The following is a 17,492-nucleotide window of genomic DNA, read 5'->3' on the forward strand; positions in this document are numbered from 1 at the left end:
AGCGTAAACCCTGTGTGGAAGTTCCAGACCCCGGCTCCTGGGTCCAGGTGGTGGAGCCTGAAGTCAGAATAGTGAAAGGTGTCTCAACCTCATACCGTGCTCTGTCAGGAGGTATGAAGGCCTAGAGACCCTGGTCTGTGCTGGTCCGATCACCCTGTTGAGCCATTTCCCACACGGGCATGCTACATACGTAGTCCTTTGGTGAAGATGGGGTCGCCTGAAATCGGACTCACTGCTTGCTGACAAAACTCAGCTAAGGAACCAGTTGTGGGCTTAAGAAGACATCAGTGCCCATATTAACAGACTTGAAAAAAATGTTCAAACTGTTTAAACCCAGTGATTACTGGGTTTGTGTGTATGTAGAGTATCTGTGTAGATGTTTGCATGGATGAGAAGGCCAATGGGCTTCTTAAGATAGACGAATGTACTCATTTTATGCGTTAATGTCGCTCTTTGTTGTGCCATACTGCCCGAATGTTTTGGTAAATACAACAAATTCCAATCACATTTGTCATTCCATTAATAATGCGTTAACAATTAAAATTCTGTTATGTGATGGACATTTGCAATAACAAATACAGTCGGCCTATCACAATGGTTTCTGAATGCCTACTCAGTTTTAGAGAAGTACAACACAAGCAGTTTGATATTACAAACTTGAAACAATGCAATATCATACCACTAGTGTTGTTACATCTGTAAGAGTACTTAATACAACTACTTACAACTCTGTAATAGTGAAGTCCTATGTAGAAAGAGGCCATAGTGTGTCCTCTGGGGCAACACTAGAGGGCGCTAGTGGCTACACTTCATCAGCCGGTCGCCACCTATTTGTTGGGAAGATATGGAAACCAAGGATCACTTATGTTTCATGTGCATGTGTACAGTAACATATTTTGCATGTGTATGACTGGCTATGTAATAATTTATAATAATAATAATTGTATTTGTATAGCACTGTATCATACAAGGGATGCAACTCAAAGTGCTTAACAAATGAGAAAAAAACACAATTGTTACAGATGGATTTAAAAGGAGAGGAAGAGAAGAGACGCAGAGATAGCAGGAAGGCAGAGGAAGAAGAGATAGAAAGAGATCAAGGTCAACGTAGGCTAGGACCAGGATTCTTAGATGTGTAAGGTCCCTAGTGGCTGGGTCTAGCATAAGTCATAGATAGTCAAAACATTATAGATAGTGAAAACATTCCAAACATTCGTCTCTTTGACTTAAATATAATTATATATGGTAGCCTATTTATTTACACAAAGACAGAGCTCCTATACTCAACGTTATCATCTGTTTAGGAATACTCTTCCTCCACAAATGTATGTGTATGAAAGCAATTCCTGTACTCGTGGCATTTAAGAATGAATGGTGATTGTATTAGATTCCTCAAATATGTGAAGACAAAGAGTAACCAACTAATTAATGAACTAGATAGGTTTGATCTTGCTTTTCTTTTCTTTTTGTCTTGTGATATTATTATTTATTTTATCTTATTTTGTTGTTTATTGTCCTCTGTCTCATGTTCACATGCTTTGTAATTGTTGAAAATTTACAATAAAAAAACTAGTTCCCCACAGTGTAAATCCAGTACCTCATATTAACACTAGGGGGAAGCGTAACCCCACCCAATAACTGGCAGGTCAGCACAACACTGGTTTATGGAGCACAGATTGGCCAAACAGAATCAGGATCTCAACCACATTATAATCTTTTTTTTAATTATTATTACTACTCTTTAGGGATTTTTGACAGGATAGTGGAGGAGAGACAGGATATGAGTGAGGGGAGAGAGAGACGGGTGAAGGATTGGTAAATGACCAGGGCCGGAATCAAACCTAGGTCACCGGCGTAGTAACCCAGTGCCCTACCGTTTGGCCAAAGCAGGGCCCACATTGATCATATTTAGGATATGCAGGATAAGGGGGTTCAGCGACATTGACAGCGTGACAAAAAAATTGTCGCCACCACAAAAAAGGTTACGCACACCAATATGTTATTGGTCTGCTTTGATTATGAAACAGTCTGAACACTGTGTAGGCCTCAGGTATTCACCAGCACATCCTCTGGAGGTCAATCCATGTGTGAAAAGGATGTCTTATGTCCTTATGCCTTTAGTACAAAAACAATCAATTTTATAACAGTTATGTTAGTGTGTTAGTGTATACAGTTAAGCAAACCATGTTGGGTTTTGCAGTGTACCCTATCTTTTCAGTTTTGCTGATTTTCTGTGAGGCTGCTGTATTAGTGTGAAGAATTCTGCAAAAACAAAAATCAAACAAAAAAATGTACTAGAGCGGTCAGAAAAACTGCAATAGCCTAGGCCTACGGGACAACCTCCGAACACAAGAGCATGTTTCCAGACGCAGCAGCAGCGAAATTTATTATATAGGGCCTAAACATTTTAGAACACAATGCATCATGGAGTGCTATTGGAAAGTCTTCTGTAGCTATTTTCGCTGGTGGTTATAGTGTTGAGTTGATGGCTCTGTGTAATGGATTTACAAATATTATACTTATAGAATCTTCCAGCCCAATTGATATTTTTCAAGTGTCTCGGCACTGCCCCAGAGATAATAACTTTGTGTCCCACGCCCACCAACATTTTCTATGGTCCCCAACAGGGTCACAGCAGCAAATTTTGGGCCCTATGCAGGGATTTCAGACAACAGGGAGGGACAAAGGGGTCAGTTGGAGGGGGTCAGGGAGATAGGGGGCCAGGAATTGGGTCCCCGATAATAAGCTTATGCATTGACAAATGCTGCCTTTCAGATTGTGTTGTCTCGGGCCCAGGCAAAAATATCAGCAGCCCTGGCCCTATGTGTACAATCAGCTCCAATGGACCCCCCCCCCAGCCACACATGGGGCCCTGCCCAGGTAGCAAATTTTATCTGGCCCACTGTTGGCCCGATTCTTCAGTTAGGTAGCATTTCTGTAGCCAAGTGTGTATGGCCATTCACCCAGCACGTTAGGCATTCATGGCATAATAAAAATGTAATAGTTGTTAATAATTAACAAAAAAAAAAAACATTAAAATGTATTTCAGCACTACTGTCATAGTTGGTCCATGCAACGAGCGGCTATATGAATGGCGAAACACTGGTAGCCCTGTCTGCTTGCTGTGATTAAGTGAACAACCTGGCTGCTGAACTCATTACAGTACTAGTGAACCATTAAGGCCTATGTTTTTGTTCGCTAACAGCTATGTGTCTCCTACACCCAGGCTACATTGACACTAACGTAAACTTTGCATCGATTTCATATAAAAGAGAAAGATATAGAGAAAGTAATACGGTTTTCTATGTTTAAATACCCGGAAGACTAGCCTTGCGAAAATGCCTCTTACTGGCCAATCATCTTTTGAGGAAAACCCTCACTATCCAATCGCGATAGACCAGGAAGATGTTTTATTATATTTCCTAAATTGGAGGGAGCTTTCATCTTGTCATTCATAAATGTGTACTCGACGGTTTCGAGTAATAATGTTAACTAACGGAAACGAATACTCTTTCTTTCAACGTCCTCGAGTTGTCGTCAAAAGCTCAAAACGCAATTTTGTTTTGCCTTGACGATGTTGCGACGTGCTGCAATGTTGTCCATTGTCCATATTCCTATCGTCGAAATATTCTCCAAATATTCTCCGCTACATGAGAGACACATGAGTGGCCTTTTGACTGGCCGATGGAGCATATCGGTATTGTATACCGGTATTCCTTGTTAGAACATTGCTTATGAAAGGCACACTCATTCTCCAGGCTTTATATTTAATCTTCTTGACTTTTACGCCCGAAATGAAGGCCCGCCTATGTAAATCTATCGGCCAATGCCGTTCCAGAGTTCTTTTCGGAACACCAATCGCACGCGCGACAGCGTGGTGTTTCTTTCGGGGAAATGTGGGACTCAACAATGAGCCCCTCGATCCAAATGTTGCTGGGATACTGCAGTGGTTCAGCTAGCCAGTGAGTAGAACTAGCGGTGGGGGTGGAAAACAGGGGAGGGTCTACCGAGCGGGTATGGTGCTGCTCGGGGTTAACTACCGAACTGTGTTGTGATCGTATTACAGAGAGGGAAAGGTTGCCTGCAATGGCATAATGCTAACGCGCAGCGAGACGGAGGCTGATACGTTGGATTTCCCCATCAAGAGGAGTTTGCCACAGTGCGCTATTTAGATAGGTTCGGAAAGGCTTTACAGACAGTTATGACACAATGCCATCTACATGGACTTTCGAGAGCTGCGGTTTTTAGGCTGTGAATTTGGACATTAGCTGCACGCCTCTAACGGACTAGCGTGTCAAAGCTAATTTTATCGTTTACCATGGGCGAAGGTTCAACCGAACAGGACGCCAAGGCCAATCGGGTGAAAACACATATTTGTTTGCTCGGTGCAATGTCTTGGCCATAGTACTTGACCGTCAGCAGTGCCGATATCCGAAAGCGGAGAGGAAATTCAGTGCAGTGTGTCCAGCCTCCATTACAGCGGATGGCCACAACAGCTGGGGGTTGGATTACGGCTTTTCTGTACCGAATATAATGTTTCAGTATAGTGACACACCGTGTGCATCTACAAAAATAGCCAAGGGTTGGACTGTGATCATGCACCGGTGAAGGAGGCAGCAGTATTTTGATTGTCTTGTCGGCGGCACATTTTTGCGGTGCTCACGCCAATCCTCAGGCGTGTCCCACTCCACAGTGCCATTTTGTGTCCAAGGAAAGTAAAAGTATCATCAATCATGTTTTCGGTCCGCATTGTCAATGCTGACTATTACATTGCCAGTCCTATTAAGGATTTGGACGTGTGCTATTCGGAATTCCGAGAAAGTGGAGTGAGGAAGGTGCCAGTTGTTCGAGTCTTCGGAGCAACACCTGGCGGTAAGTATGACCATAGCGCTTGGTTTTTAATCAGGGTTGACCTCTGGTGCATGTTTTGCAACAGAGCCACGCGGTGCTCTCTAGCGCCACAGAGCACGGGCTACACAGAACAAACAACTTTATAATCGGAATATTAAGTCACATGTGTGAATTGAAATCGATTTCATATGTTATTCTAGCTCTAAGTACTGTCTTATATCAACTGACTTTACAGATGCGATTATTTTTGCAACCTGATTTCCAATCATGACCCTTCAAGCTTCATTTGTATTTCCCTAATGATACAATGAAACAGATGTTACTGCGAAATAGAATAATGCACGCTGAATTGCAACATCCAGTTTACTATGTGGCCATTCGTGTGCAACATGAACAAAACGCCACAGCAAGCACATGATCTGTTTTGTGTCACCGTGATTTGCTGTGGGTCAGTGTGCCTTGAAGCATGCAAATCGAGAGTGAAAGTGCTGATTTTGTCACATACGTTGTTTTTTTATTCTTTTAACTGGGCATTTTGGTGCAGATTTTGATGTGTCACGACTAAAAATCCTAAAAAGTCAGTGCTGAAAGAAAGAACGCATTGACATTCCAACTTTCACTGTTTTCACTTCTTCAGGCGGTCATACACGAGTCACGGACCAAACCCACATGAACTCGTTGTGCAGAGAATGTGCAGTAGGGCCTACTGACTAGGCTGTGTGGTAGAGTTGCAGCGCACATTGCTCATTTATAATCCTCCACCTGAAAGATGTCAAGAGTCATGTCACGTGGCCTTTAAACAATTGACTCCGAATATGGGGCGTAATAAGAACGTAATTAAGATGTAATTGAAACATTTGCCATTCCGCACGAAAACATAGGCTACGGATGTCAACAGTTTCTGCCCCTCCTCCCCAAGAGCTTAGAAGCTATGCACGTTCACAATAGGAAACTACCGGAATACAACACAAGAATGGGATGTAGCATTTCTTGGCAGAAGCCACAAGATTTTCACTCTTGGCTGCACCACAGATTAAAGTAAAGTTGTCAGATTTGTTGAATGAGTAGGCATGACCATCTGGTTGATATTAGCCTACAGATAACTGCTGCATCCGTTCGAGACTTCGAGGCCTCTTCTTTTCCACAACTATTTAGTCATATTTCAGCTGGAGAGGGGATGCTTTACCCTCAACCCATTTAGACTCATTTTTGAACATGGACGCCCTTCAAAAAGAAAGCAGTTACTTGTTTGCCTTGTGTTTAGTTAACATGAAGTAGGCCAATGCTGTAAAGCAGACTGGCTTTGCCTCGTAGTAGGCTACAGTCCATGTTTGGTCAGGGAAAGTGGAGAGCCTGGCTTACAGAAGTCTTGGTTGTGATGAGTCTCTCTCTCTCTCTCTCTCTCTCTCTCTCTCTCTCTCTCTCTCTCTCTCTCTCTCTCTCTCTTTCTTTCTCTCTCTCTCTCTCTCTCTCTTTCTTTCTCTCTCTCTCTTTCTTTCTCTCTCTCTCTCTCTTTTCTCCCTCTCTCTCTCTCTCTCTCTCTCTCTCTCTCTCTCTCTCTCCTTGCATATCGTCGGCTTGCTACCAAAACCGCCTAAGTCCGATTTTGGGTTTTTCGGAAAACAGGGAAAAACTAGGCGCCAAAGGGGGCGCCAAACATCAGTGGCAGTTCTAGGAAATCTGAGACCCTGGGCAAAGAGCAATTGTGAGTCCCCCCTAATAATTTTGGGCAAAGGAGATTTTTGCAGAACTTTACTCCCCTACCACATCTGCATCATCCTGTCATCCTGTCTGTGTCATTGGTCCACTACAAACAGATGTTAATTTATTTTATTTATTTATTTTGAGTAAAGCTGCAAGTCAAACATGAAATGGCTCCTAAGGAAAACAAAACACTTTAAAATAAATGATTTGATGCAGCACAACAAGAACAATGCACTGCACATCATGTTGATAGTTCTACTATTCTTTTTTATTTTTATTCCAAACTTTAATCCTGGAAATGGCGAATGATTGAAATATTTTTGTAGACCTTGTAACAATTTAGCATGCTGGTAAATCTCATGTCTACCAACAGACTTTCACAGATTTCTTTCAGTCATATTAGCTTTCAATAAAAACATTATTTACATTCTCATCCAAAGTAAAACTATTTTTGTCATTGTGCGAGAGCAATTGCCACAATACATTCATTGCTCTTATCAGGACAAACCCAGATTGCAGTGCCACACAGAGCAAGCCGTGCAGTGGCGTCCAATCTCCATGTTGAGGTCCCATCAGTCATGGAGGAGGATGAAGGGGTGGGGCACTTCTTTGGTCCTTGTACCTCCTCATGAACTGTCTCCTCCTTGTTTATCATCTTTGCTTAACTTCTGCTATTTTCCATGCTCATAGAACTGCCCCACCCTCCCAACCTTGCCCATGACCGAGGTAACCTGGTCATAGAACTGTGCCCCTCCCACTTCAACACCACAACCGTGGCATTCAGAATATGGTATAGAACCACTACTGGATACTTTACACATTGAAGTAGGTCATCCTGCTGTGTATGCAATAAAGTATTGCACTAGTGACATCATCCCAACGTTGTTCAAAATCTATTTTACTATCTTATCACATAATTGTAAGACATAACACATTGTTTATAAGAGGATGTAATCTATGGCAGTCTTCTATCAACCTGTTTAAACATCAATTAAAACACATGATTGATGATTGCTCAATTCGTTTTAAGGCCTCAACCATTAATTAATGTAAGGCTACAACCATTGTGTGGTAACAAGATTATCTGAGAAAGATGTCTAAGGATGAAGTTTTGAAACATGGCCATTGTCTTTGGAGAGAGAGAGAGAGAGAGAGAGAGAGAGAGAGAGAGAGAGAGAGAGAGAGAAACTCTTAACAGATGTAAATAAACTGCTTCTTGCATCAAAAATGGCTAAGTCAAGTTACCCAAGTCATTAACATTGGCAGAACAATTGTGCACAGGGCCCCAGGATGAATAAATAGGGCCCCTACCCCTGCCACCTGCAGGAGGGCCCTAGGCCTACAGGCAAATGCCCTCCTTGTCCTCCCTATAGCTACGTCCCTGGTCATTCATTTTCTCATAGGCAGTGTGTGAATTTATACATACAGATTTTTGACTCTGGTGACTGTTGTGATTGATCAATGACCCTGGCAGAAAGGCAGGATGATGCAGCTGTGGTAGGGGAGTAAGTTTATGCAAAAATCTCATTTCGACCAAATTCGGACTTAGGCGGTTTTGGTAGCAAGCCGACGATATTGTCCTGTCTTGACCCAGGAGCTTCTCTGACACATTTTTCGTATGTCATTTCAAACCACTTTTCCTGTTTTCCCCATGTTGTTGCTGTGGGTAATCATCAGCTCGTCTTTTGTGGCCTTTGGGGGGTGGTTTTCCACGGCACACAAAAACAGTGTTGGATCTGCAGTGCTCTCAATACAAGTCTGTATATTGCTAGGCTGTTGTTTTTCCTGATTTCTTGGAGGCCTCTATATGCAGACAAGTTCAGACAACTTAAGTCCATAAACTCTTGTTTCAACACACACTTCTCAACTATGACTAGTCACTTGCAGATGAATGACCTGCTTGTCATCACTTGGAAGTGTGTGGACGGAGGGATCGTGTGTGTGTGTGTGTGTGTGTGTGTGTGTGTGTGTGTGTCTTGAGAACAAGGCTACTAGTAGCTACTGTACTCTTGCAGCCCTCTTGGAGAAGCTCGAACTGCAGAGCACAAGCTGCATTCCAGCGTGTAGACTGTCAGTGGCGGCTCTGGCATGTTGTTTTTGTTTTGCTCCGTGTGTGTGTGTGTGTGTGTGTGTGTGTGTGTGTGTGTGTGTGTGTGTGTGTGTGTGTGTGTGAAAGGGGAGGGAGAGTCGGTGTGACCAATCGCCCTGAATGAAGGGGGTGGGGGTGGGTGGTGCTGCTGGGGGTCAAGCTGAGAGGCTCACAGAGGGGATGAAGTGGACGCCTTGCCCCCCTGCGCCTCCCCAAACCCCACCAGGCCCCCTCCACCCTGGGGGAGGGGAGGGGAGGGGAGGGTGCACCAGTTAGAGCCTTGTGATGGAATTCCTCCTCCACTGCTGTCCATTAAGGGGATAATGAGCGGGCCTATAAGCCTGGGTGGCTCTCATCATCATTAGCCCAGCCGGACCTCTCTCAGATCCCTCCTCCACTTGTTCTCTATGCCTCCTCCTCCTCCTCCTCCTCCTCTCTATCCCTCCTCCACTTCTTCTCTTCTCTCTTCTCCTCCTCTTTTCTGTTCCTCCTCCTGCTCCTTTCTAGTCCTCCTCCTCTTCTTTATTCCCCCCTCTCTTCTCTATACGTCCGCCCACCTGTGCTTCATTCAGGCTTGTAATTACCTGGTCTTTTACTTAGACCGATCAAAGGATTTAGGATTTTAGCCTTCCACACTCTCTCTCTCTTTCTTTCTTTTGTCTTCTCTCTCTCTCTCTCTCTCTGCTGTCGGTTCCATTCTTCTCTCTGTCGATAGGCTTCTCTCTGTTGCGCTCTCTCTCTCTTTCTCTCTCTCTCTCTCTCTTTCTCTCTCTCTTTCTCTCTCTCTCTCTCTTTCTCTCTCTCTCGCTCTCTCTTTCTTTCGCTCCATCTTTCACTCTCTCTCAACCACGACTGTCCTGTCCTCTGTCCATAGTATTTCTGTATAAATACCGGCATAAAAAGCTTGTTGCAAGGAATCTCTCCTCAGCCCGTGCTGCTTCGATAGAAATGAATTTGCAGCTCTGTGGGCAGGTCAGTAAGTGCAGTGCAGGGCAGTGCGGTGCGGTGCAGTACGATGCGGGTACGGTGCGGAGTGAGCGACAGGCGTTGATGAATGCTCCGGCGGACTTTGGCCCTCGGGGAAAGATAATCCCCTCCCCCACCCCCTCAGTTCTGATGTCATTGTGGAGGGGGCCCACAACAGGAAGCAGGGGCTCCTTACTCTGACACTGACGGCAATTAAAGTGCCTTTAAAGCGTAAAGCCCCTATGAGAGAGAGAGAGAGAGAGAGAGAGAGAGAGAGAGAGAGAGAGAGAGAGAGAGAGAGAGAGAGAGAGAGAGAGAGAGAGAGAGAGAGAGAGGATAAGGGGATCCCCCATCGCTCCTGTGTTGGCATGCCACTTCCATTCTCCAGCTAAAAGAAAGGCAAGTCCACCACCCACCCATCGCGCCCCTATACAATTTGGAGGCTCTATAGGATTTGGTCTCAAGTTCAAGGCCCGTCCGCATTCATAAAGTCTTCCCTCTGTGTTTTGACACCTTGTGTGACACCCCCCTGCAGTAACCGTGTTCAGACTCCATGGCGTGGAGCACATTTTTCTCTATTGTTTGCCCAGCACCATTTGTGTCGTGAAACTGACATTTCATTCCTAAATGACCTGCATAACACAGCGTCAAGTCCTTGTTTGACAGTGACATTGCAATGTAATGGGGGTCCGGAGTGAGGGGCAGAGAGGGGCAGAAGTGCTTCTTAAATAGTGTCCTCAGCATGTGGTTTTTTTTTGAGGGGGTGGGGGGTGGGGTCTCAGAATAGGACGGGGACCTCTGGAATGCAACAGTGGGAATCCTTTTGTTCCAGTCAACAGCACTGAGCCATGGCTGATCGATGTCAGGTGCATTACCCTTTCATCTATCTCAACAAGCCTTCGCGCCCCCCACCCCACCCCACCACTCTCCCCTTCTCTTTTCTCTTTTCTTCCTCTTTTTCTTTTCACCCTCTTTTTCTTTCTTTGTCTGTCTTGGCATCCCCACCTCTTTTCTCATTCACATTCATATCAGGGTGTGTTTGTTTGGCATGAAAAATAAGAATTTTGAATCACGATCACCTGATAAACATATCATATCTCTCCCTCCTCTTCTATATCTCTTCTGTCTGTCTGTCTCTCTCTCTCTCTCACACACACACTGCACTTGTCTGGTGACTGCTGTCTGTCTGTCTCTCAGTCTGCCCCATTATTCTGTTTCTGCATAAATAGGCCTTAGCAGTACTTAGCAGAAGGTTTTCTTATACATGGAATACATGCCGTGTGTATGCGTGTGCATGCATGCATGCATGCATGCGTACGTGCGTGTGTGTGTGTGTGCACGTGATTGTGTGTGGGGTAGAGTGGATCAAGCAGTCTGTTGGCCATCGCTTCCAGAAACAGAAACACTCCTTATTGATTTGCAATGAAACCCTGGCCAGCAGTACACACACACACACACACACACACACACACACTCTCTCTCTTGCAGGCGCTCTCATACAGATGCAAAATAAACACACACAGGTGAGGGATAACACATTTTTCTCTCTCTGATTTGTGGCCTGCAGTTGCAAGATCCAAAAGTAGCCGTGCTGCTCGCTCTCAAGATCCAGCAGCACCACTGCAGCTGTGGACTCGCATTCATATTGATTCAGATTGATCATGATGACTCGGAGCGGCTGGGTGGGGCGTAGCGGGGCGGATGATGCAGGCTGTTGGGCTATGAGTCGTGTGAGCAGGGCATAGTCCCCGGGGCCCAAGGCCCTTTCACACTGGTGTTGGGGGCTCTATTGTGTACTTGGCCGGCTGTACGAGGGCCTCTATCGGCGTCTTGCCGTGGGGCCCTGAGTGCAATTGTTACGCCACGGATGCTGTGCACTGCTGTGGTCCATCGGTAAGCTCCTGCACTGAAGCACCAGGCATTGGAGCGGCGCAGAGTGGTGCCAAGCGTAGTATAGTGGAGTGGAGTGGAGCGGGTTGTTCTCTCTGCTGTCGACTTGACACACACATACTTGCCTGATTGATATGTCTGCTCACACACGCAGCGCGTCCCTGGGCTCATCTTGTTTTTTCCAGCGTCTCTGTAGGCCACAGTCAAGGTCACTAGTCTGCAACTGGTCTGTTGCGAGACACTCCCCCCCCCCCCAACTCACATGCACCCACATTGTTCATGCAGCTGGGGAAGGACAAAGGGGTCTGTTGTCCGGGGCCCAGTGAAAGAGGGAGCCTAGGACTGGTTATTACATTGCATGTATTTGGTGGGGTAGGGTCTTAAAGACAAGTTTGTCCAGGGCCCAGCCAAAGCTGTTGGTGGCCCTGATGCACACTACCAATATTTGTTGTTGTTGTTGTTGTTATTTCGCAGTCACCATTGGCCGGTTTCATATACCTTTCACCTACTGGCACTCCACAGGTACCTCGTGCATTCTCAGCACTGTACCTATCGTACCTACTGCTTCAGCAGCTGTGCCTAAATTAAGGCTTGCAGTTTCTTTTTCTGTAACTGTGCGTACGTGCGAGAGAGAGACTAGGCCTGCATGCAGCTATAAATGGTGGAGACCATCTGTGTCCTTAAATGCCTGGCTGGCTGGCTGCACTGTGCATCGTCAGGCCCGTGGGGAGAGTCGGAGGCAGCCGCTATCCAGTCAGCCAGCCAGCCAGCACTCTCCCTCACACAGGCAGGCAGATGTAGGCCATGCCTACCTCACTGGGGCATTCTGGGACACCACTGCGCAACCACTGTAGAAGTGGCGTAGAGGATATACACACTCCGCGCACGAACTGTTCATTGATGGGAATTTCCAAGCCAATCACATGGCTGCAGCTCAATGCATTTACGCATAGACATGGACAGGCCGATCTGCTGCAGTTCAAACCGAGCATCAGAATAGGGTAATTTAAGGGACTGAACGTGGCATTGTTGTTGGTGCCAGACGGGGTGGTCTGAGCATTTAAAAAAACGCTGATCTACTGGGATATTTACTCACACTTTCAAGGACTTACAAAAATGGTCCGAAAATGAGACATATGTGGCAGTTCTGTGGCTTGAAAATGCCTTATTGAATGGAGAGGTGGTCATAGGAGAAAGGTCAGACAGGTTTGAGCTGATATGAAGGCAACAATAACTGAAATAACCACTTGTTCCAACCAAGGTATGCAGAAAACTATCTCTGCACAACACCTCAAACCTTTGGCTACAGCAGGAGAAGACCATACTCTTGCCATTCCTGTCCGCTAAGAACAGGAAACTGAGGCTACAATTTGCACAGCCTCACCAAATAGTAATTCTGGCCTGGTCTGATGGCTCTCTGTTTATGCTGCTACACTCGGATGTTGCAGCCAGAATTTGGTGTCCACAACTTGAAAACATGGGTCCTCCCTGCCATACTGTTGGACATGTACGTTTGGAAATGTACTGTACCAGTGCTGTTTGGTGCATTTTGTGTGTACTCTGTTGTCCCCTTTCACCAGTTAATCCGTTTGTGGGTTTCACGGTGTACTTTTACACAGAAGGATAGTCTGGCTGGATCCTTATGGTCGAGTGGATTAGAGCAGCTTTGGAGTGCGTTCCAATATGCGACCTTGCCTCCTCCACTTGTTCTTGTTTCCTCGCCCCGCCTTCTGACCCCTCCTCCATGGAGAAAACGATAAAGTTTCCAAGCTGTCAGCCTGGCCACAACAACTTTTGAGGGACTGTTTTTCATTCACCATCCCAATTACAAATGAGAAGAAGGCTTTACAATTGAGCTTTTGCAAGATATTGAAATATAATGCTGTGGTCAGTGATGTCATCATGACATATTACTTCCTGGTACAAGGAGACAAGCACAAGTGGAGGAGGCAAGGTCGCATATTGGAACGCACTCACTGTCTTACATGCATGTTACTCGGTCTGCCATCTTGCAGGAGGCAGAGAAGGTGGAAGGGTTGGTTGGGTGGGTGGGTGGTTGTTGTTGACTGGGTAGGCTTGACCCACAAACTAGCCTACTGCCAGTGGATACAACATGCACAAAAAGGTAATGTTGTATCAGCTATCCTAAACTCAGTATCTTGAATATGACTGGGATATTAAAGTATTCCGAATTTGTGTTTGAACATATAAACATATGAAAGTTGTTGCTGGTATCGAGGCTACATACATGAGAATTCTATAGCGGCCAAGAATGTAGACCGGAATGTTACGCTCAGTATTCTTATAAAGGCCTTATCGGGATATACCGCTCAGTATTCTTATAAATGCCTTATCCCGAATTTGATCTTAACCTGGATAAGCCTCATATTCAAGATACTGAACTGCACGTAACTGCACTGTTGCTCTGAATGAAACGGAGACACTGTACACATGGCACATTGCTTTCTCTACAAATTGTAACCATGTTTCTGATATGTGGCGACTGTGCTAACTCTAGCTTGTTGCTGTGTGTTCCCGTCAGATTGAGCCCTCACGAGAACATGAGAGAGCGTTGGCACAGAGACTTTGTGAGCTTGGAGACGAGTGAATGCCACCGACGTCTCATGCCATGCCAACTAAACCCAGACGACTCCTCCCCCCTACACCCACCCTCATCCTCCTCTACTCCTTCTTCCTTCTCGCCCTCCCTCCCTCCATCTCTTTTGCTCTCCTCTGACTCAGATTGCTGTGAACTGTATTGGTGGTGTAATATTTTAGAGGCTATAGGTGTCTCCACTGCGTGAGCGTATTATTGTTTTCATCTTAAAGCTGCATGGAATGTGCTGACGTGGGCGTTTCTCTCTCTCTCACTCACTCTCACTCTCTCTGTTTCTCTGTCTGTCTCTCTCTGTCTCTCTGTCTTAAGTGTTCTCTCTTGCTCTTTCTGACAAGCACTCTTTAAATCTCTCATCAGCTTTCTCTTTCTCACTATCTCTCTGTCTCTCTGTCTCTCTGTCTCTCTCTCTCTCTCTCTCTCTCTCTCTCTCTCTCTCTCTCTCTCTCTCTCTCTCTCTCTCTCTCTCTCCTCCTCAGCCACTGTATCAGTGCTTTTGTGTGTGCCAGCTTATTGGGATTCTTTCAGCTCTCTAAACACACACACACACACACACTCTCACGTGCGCCCTCATCATGGAGGGGGGAGGGGTGCAGGGGCTTTTCGGATCCCCACTGCTATTAATAGCTTAACTTGTTTCTAAATGAGGCCTCTGGTTGCTTTCAATGCCACCAACAGAGGAGTGCAGAGCACAGGAATTTGCATAAAGGAGGTGGAATACCCTGTTCAGAGATGCATCTACCCGTTTAATTAAAAGAAGGATGCATATTCAAAACTGCACTGCGTTGTGTGGCGTTATCATTCTGCACACCTTTTTTTTCATCCTCTCTCATATAGTCTCTCTCTCTCTCTCTCTCTCTCTCTCTCTCTCTCTCTCTCTCTCTCTCTCTCTCTCTCTCTCTCTCTCTCTCTCTCAGCAGCCTGTGCCCACGATTTGATATTCACGGCATGCCTCAATGCTACACATCACAGAGCGCAGTACACAGACGATTGGTCTGTGTTGTGAAAGAAGAAAGAGGGAAGAGAGAGAGCTCAGCTGCTGTTTCACCACAGCCCTGGACGAGGGGCTGTATCAGAGAGAGTAGAGAGAGAGAGGTTCCATTGGCCCATTGTTTCCGGGTTCTATTATTGCAAGGGGGAGGTGGGTGAAATCCCCCTTTAGGCAGACCTAGGCAGACCTAAGGACTGTTCTATTCAATGCTAGGAGTATTATGACACGCCCCTTTAGGCAGACCGGAACCTGGTCATGTTAGGTGCCCATAGCAACCTATTACGATGGCATAGCTCTACTTAAAGAATCTCTGGCTGTACTGTACTACTGGACTGCACTAGACAGGCATACTGAAGGCACAAACGTCATCAATGTCCATGTGCAAAACCAGAGGGAGCATCTCAGACTGACCACTTGGTGGTTACGAAGCCTGGGTGGTGAGAGTAGAGCGTGTGTGGACTCTGGTCCCCCATGTGAAGGATGTGGTCGTCTGACTGACCGCACTCAGCCCTTTCACACAGCAAAGGCAGGCCACAGTCACAGATGCAGGGGTTACACTAGGGAGGCATTCCCCAAAACCCATCCCTCCATCTCTGTCTCTCTCTCTCTCTGCCCCCATCTCTCCATCCCTCCTACGACCCTCCACTGTGACCCCCCACCACATCTGCTCAAAGCTGCCCCAGTCCCTGGCCCCTGCTCCTGGGTCTCTGCCCGAGGGAAGCCAGGCCCTGGTGGAGCCCTGCCTCCTGCCTGGGTTACACACATGTGGCTTTTGTCTGGTTGTGTGGGAGCTGACTAGGAGGAAGGAAGGCTGGAGGCTATGGCTCTACGGCACGGCAGCTCCACACAGCCAAATGTTTTCTGCAATCTTGACTACACTGCTTGTGCGATTGTGCAATTGGCCGAAGCAGACTTTCTCTCTTTTTTTCCTCTCTTCCTCTCCCCCTCTCTGTCTCTACAGTATGTCTGTCTGACTCTCTTCATCGCATTATCCCATCACATCGCTCTCTCGCTCTCTCTCTCTCTGCTGGACTGTGGGAAAGTGGGTGAATGTTGGTGATTGTTAGTTCCTCCTCCATAATGAAAGACGCTTGTTATATTATGGTCACCAATGGAAAAAAAACACACTTGCACTTAAATCATACATATTTTGAACACTTGACAGACCTATTGGCTAGGAGAGAGAGAGACAGGCCGAGAGAGAGTGCGTGTGTGCGTGTGCCTGCCTACTAGACAGCTCTGTTGGCTTGCACTACTACATTACACTACTCTGTGTGTGTGTGTGTGTGTGTGAGAGTGTGATGTTATTGAACACCTTATTGGCCCTCTGCCCTGCCCATCCCCTTTTCTCAAGAATCTCTATCCATCCAGCCAGAGCTGTTAGCCATTAACCGCTCCCTGCAGGCTAATGATTAGCACTGCCGTTTGTCTTCAATGACCTGTTCTAACATGCTAGATGGCAAAGATGACAAAGACACTTCATGGTACCCTAGTTCAAGTCTATGCTATCACGGGCTACTCCCCCCCTCCCCCCCCTGCGCTCGATCTCAATGTGCTAGACTTATCGCAGATGCTGAGAACTGCGAGCTTTCCAGCAGGCCAGGGTTATTATCATGGAGCTCTGTGTCTGATGAGGTCAAATTCATGACTCACTGTGTTTTGGATTTGGACTCATATTATGAGAAGCGGAGGAGAAGGTCCAGGCAGTTCTCTGTTTACCAGCTGCAAGGTGGTTTAGCCTAGCTGGCCTGCTTCTCAACTGCACCCTGGGAGAGCGGGAGAAGGGGATGAGGTAGTGTGCGCGTAAGAGGGCAGCTGTGTGTGTGTGTGTGTGTGTGTGTGTGGGATAGAAGGACAGGGAGACAGAGAGAGATTTTTGTGTGCGTGTGTTGGTGAGGTAGAGAGCGAAAGTGAATGCGTTTCTGTTCCCCATTTTTCCACGACGTCGCCTCGGTACAGCGTTGTGACTGGCTGGGAGTGTATCTTAATATGCGACCTTGCCTCCTCCACTTGCCTCCTCCACTTGCCTCCTCCACTTGCCTCCTCCACTTGCCTCCTCCACTTGCTTCTCGTCATGATGACGTCACTGGCAACAGCATTATATTTCAATATCTTGCAAAAGCTCAATTGTAGAGTCTTTTTCTCATTTGCAATTGGGATGGTGAATGAAAAACAGTAACTCAAAAGTTGTTGGGGCTAGGCTGACAGCTGGGAAACTTTATCGTTTTCTCCACGGAGGAGGGGCCAGGAGGCGGGACGAGGAGACGAGCGCAAGTGGAGGAGGCAAGGTTGCATATTAAGATGCACTCTACGTGTCGCTCCTCTGGGCTGGCAAAGAGGCTAGGCTGGGCTGAGCTGAGCTGGACTGGGGAGGTGGAGTTGCTGTA

The 17,492-nt window shown here is 46.4% G+C and overlaps 1 protein-coding gene across 1 annotated transcript in view; it reads left to right on the top strand.

Annotated features, from left to right (window-relative positions):
• The first annotated feature begins 3,902 nt into the window (after positions 1-3,902).
• Positions 3,903-17,492, top strand: part of rev3l (REV3 like, DNA directed polymerase zeta catalytic subunit) — an 89,357-nt gene continuing 75,767 nt past the window's right edge. The window contains exon 1 of the mRNA XM_063223208.1: positions 3,903-4,872. Coding sequence (XP_063079278.1) covers positions 4,734-4,872 — 139 coding nt within the window. The 5' untranslated portion in view covers positions 3,903-4,733. The remainder of the gene's footprint in view (positions 4,873-17,492) is intronic.

The sequence above is a fragment of the Engraulis encrasicolus genome, chromosome 18, assembly GCF_034702125.1.
Source record: "Engraulis encrasicolus isolate BLACKSEA-1 chromosome 18, IST_EnEncr_1.0, whole genome shotgun sequence".
Classification (NCBI taxonomy): domain Eukaryota; kingdom Metazoa; phylum Chordata; class Actinopteri; order Clupeiformes; family Engraulidae; genus Engraulis; species Engraulis encrasicolus.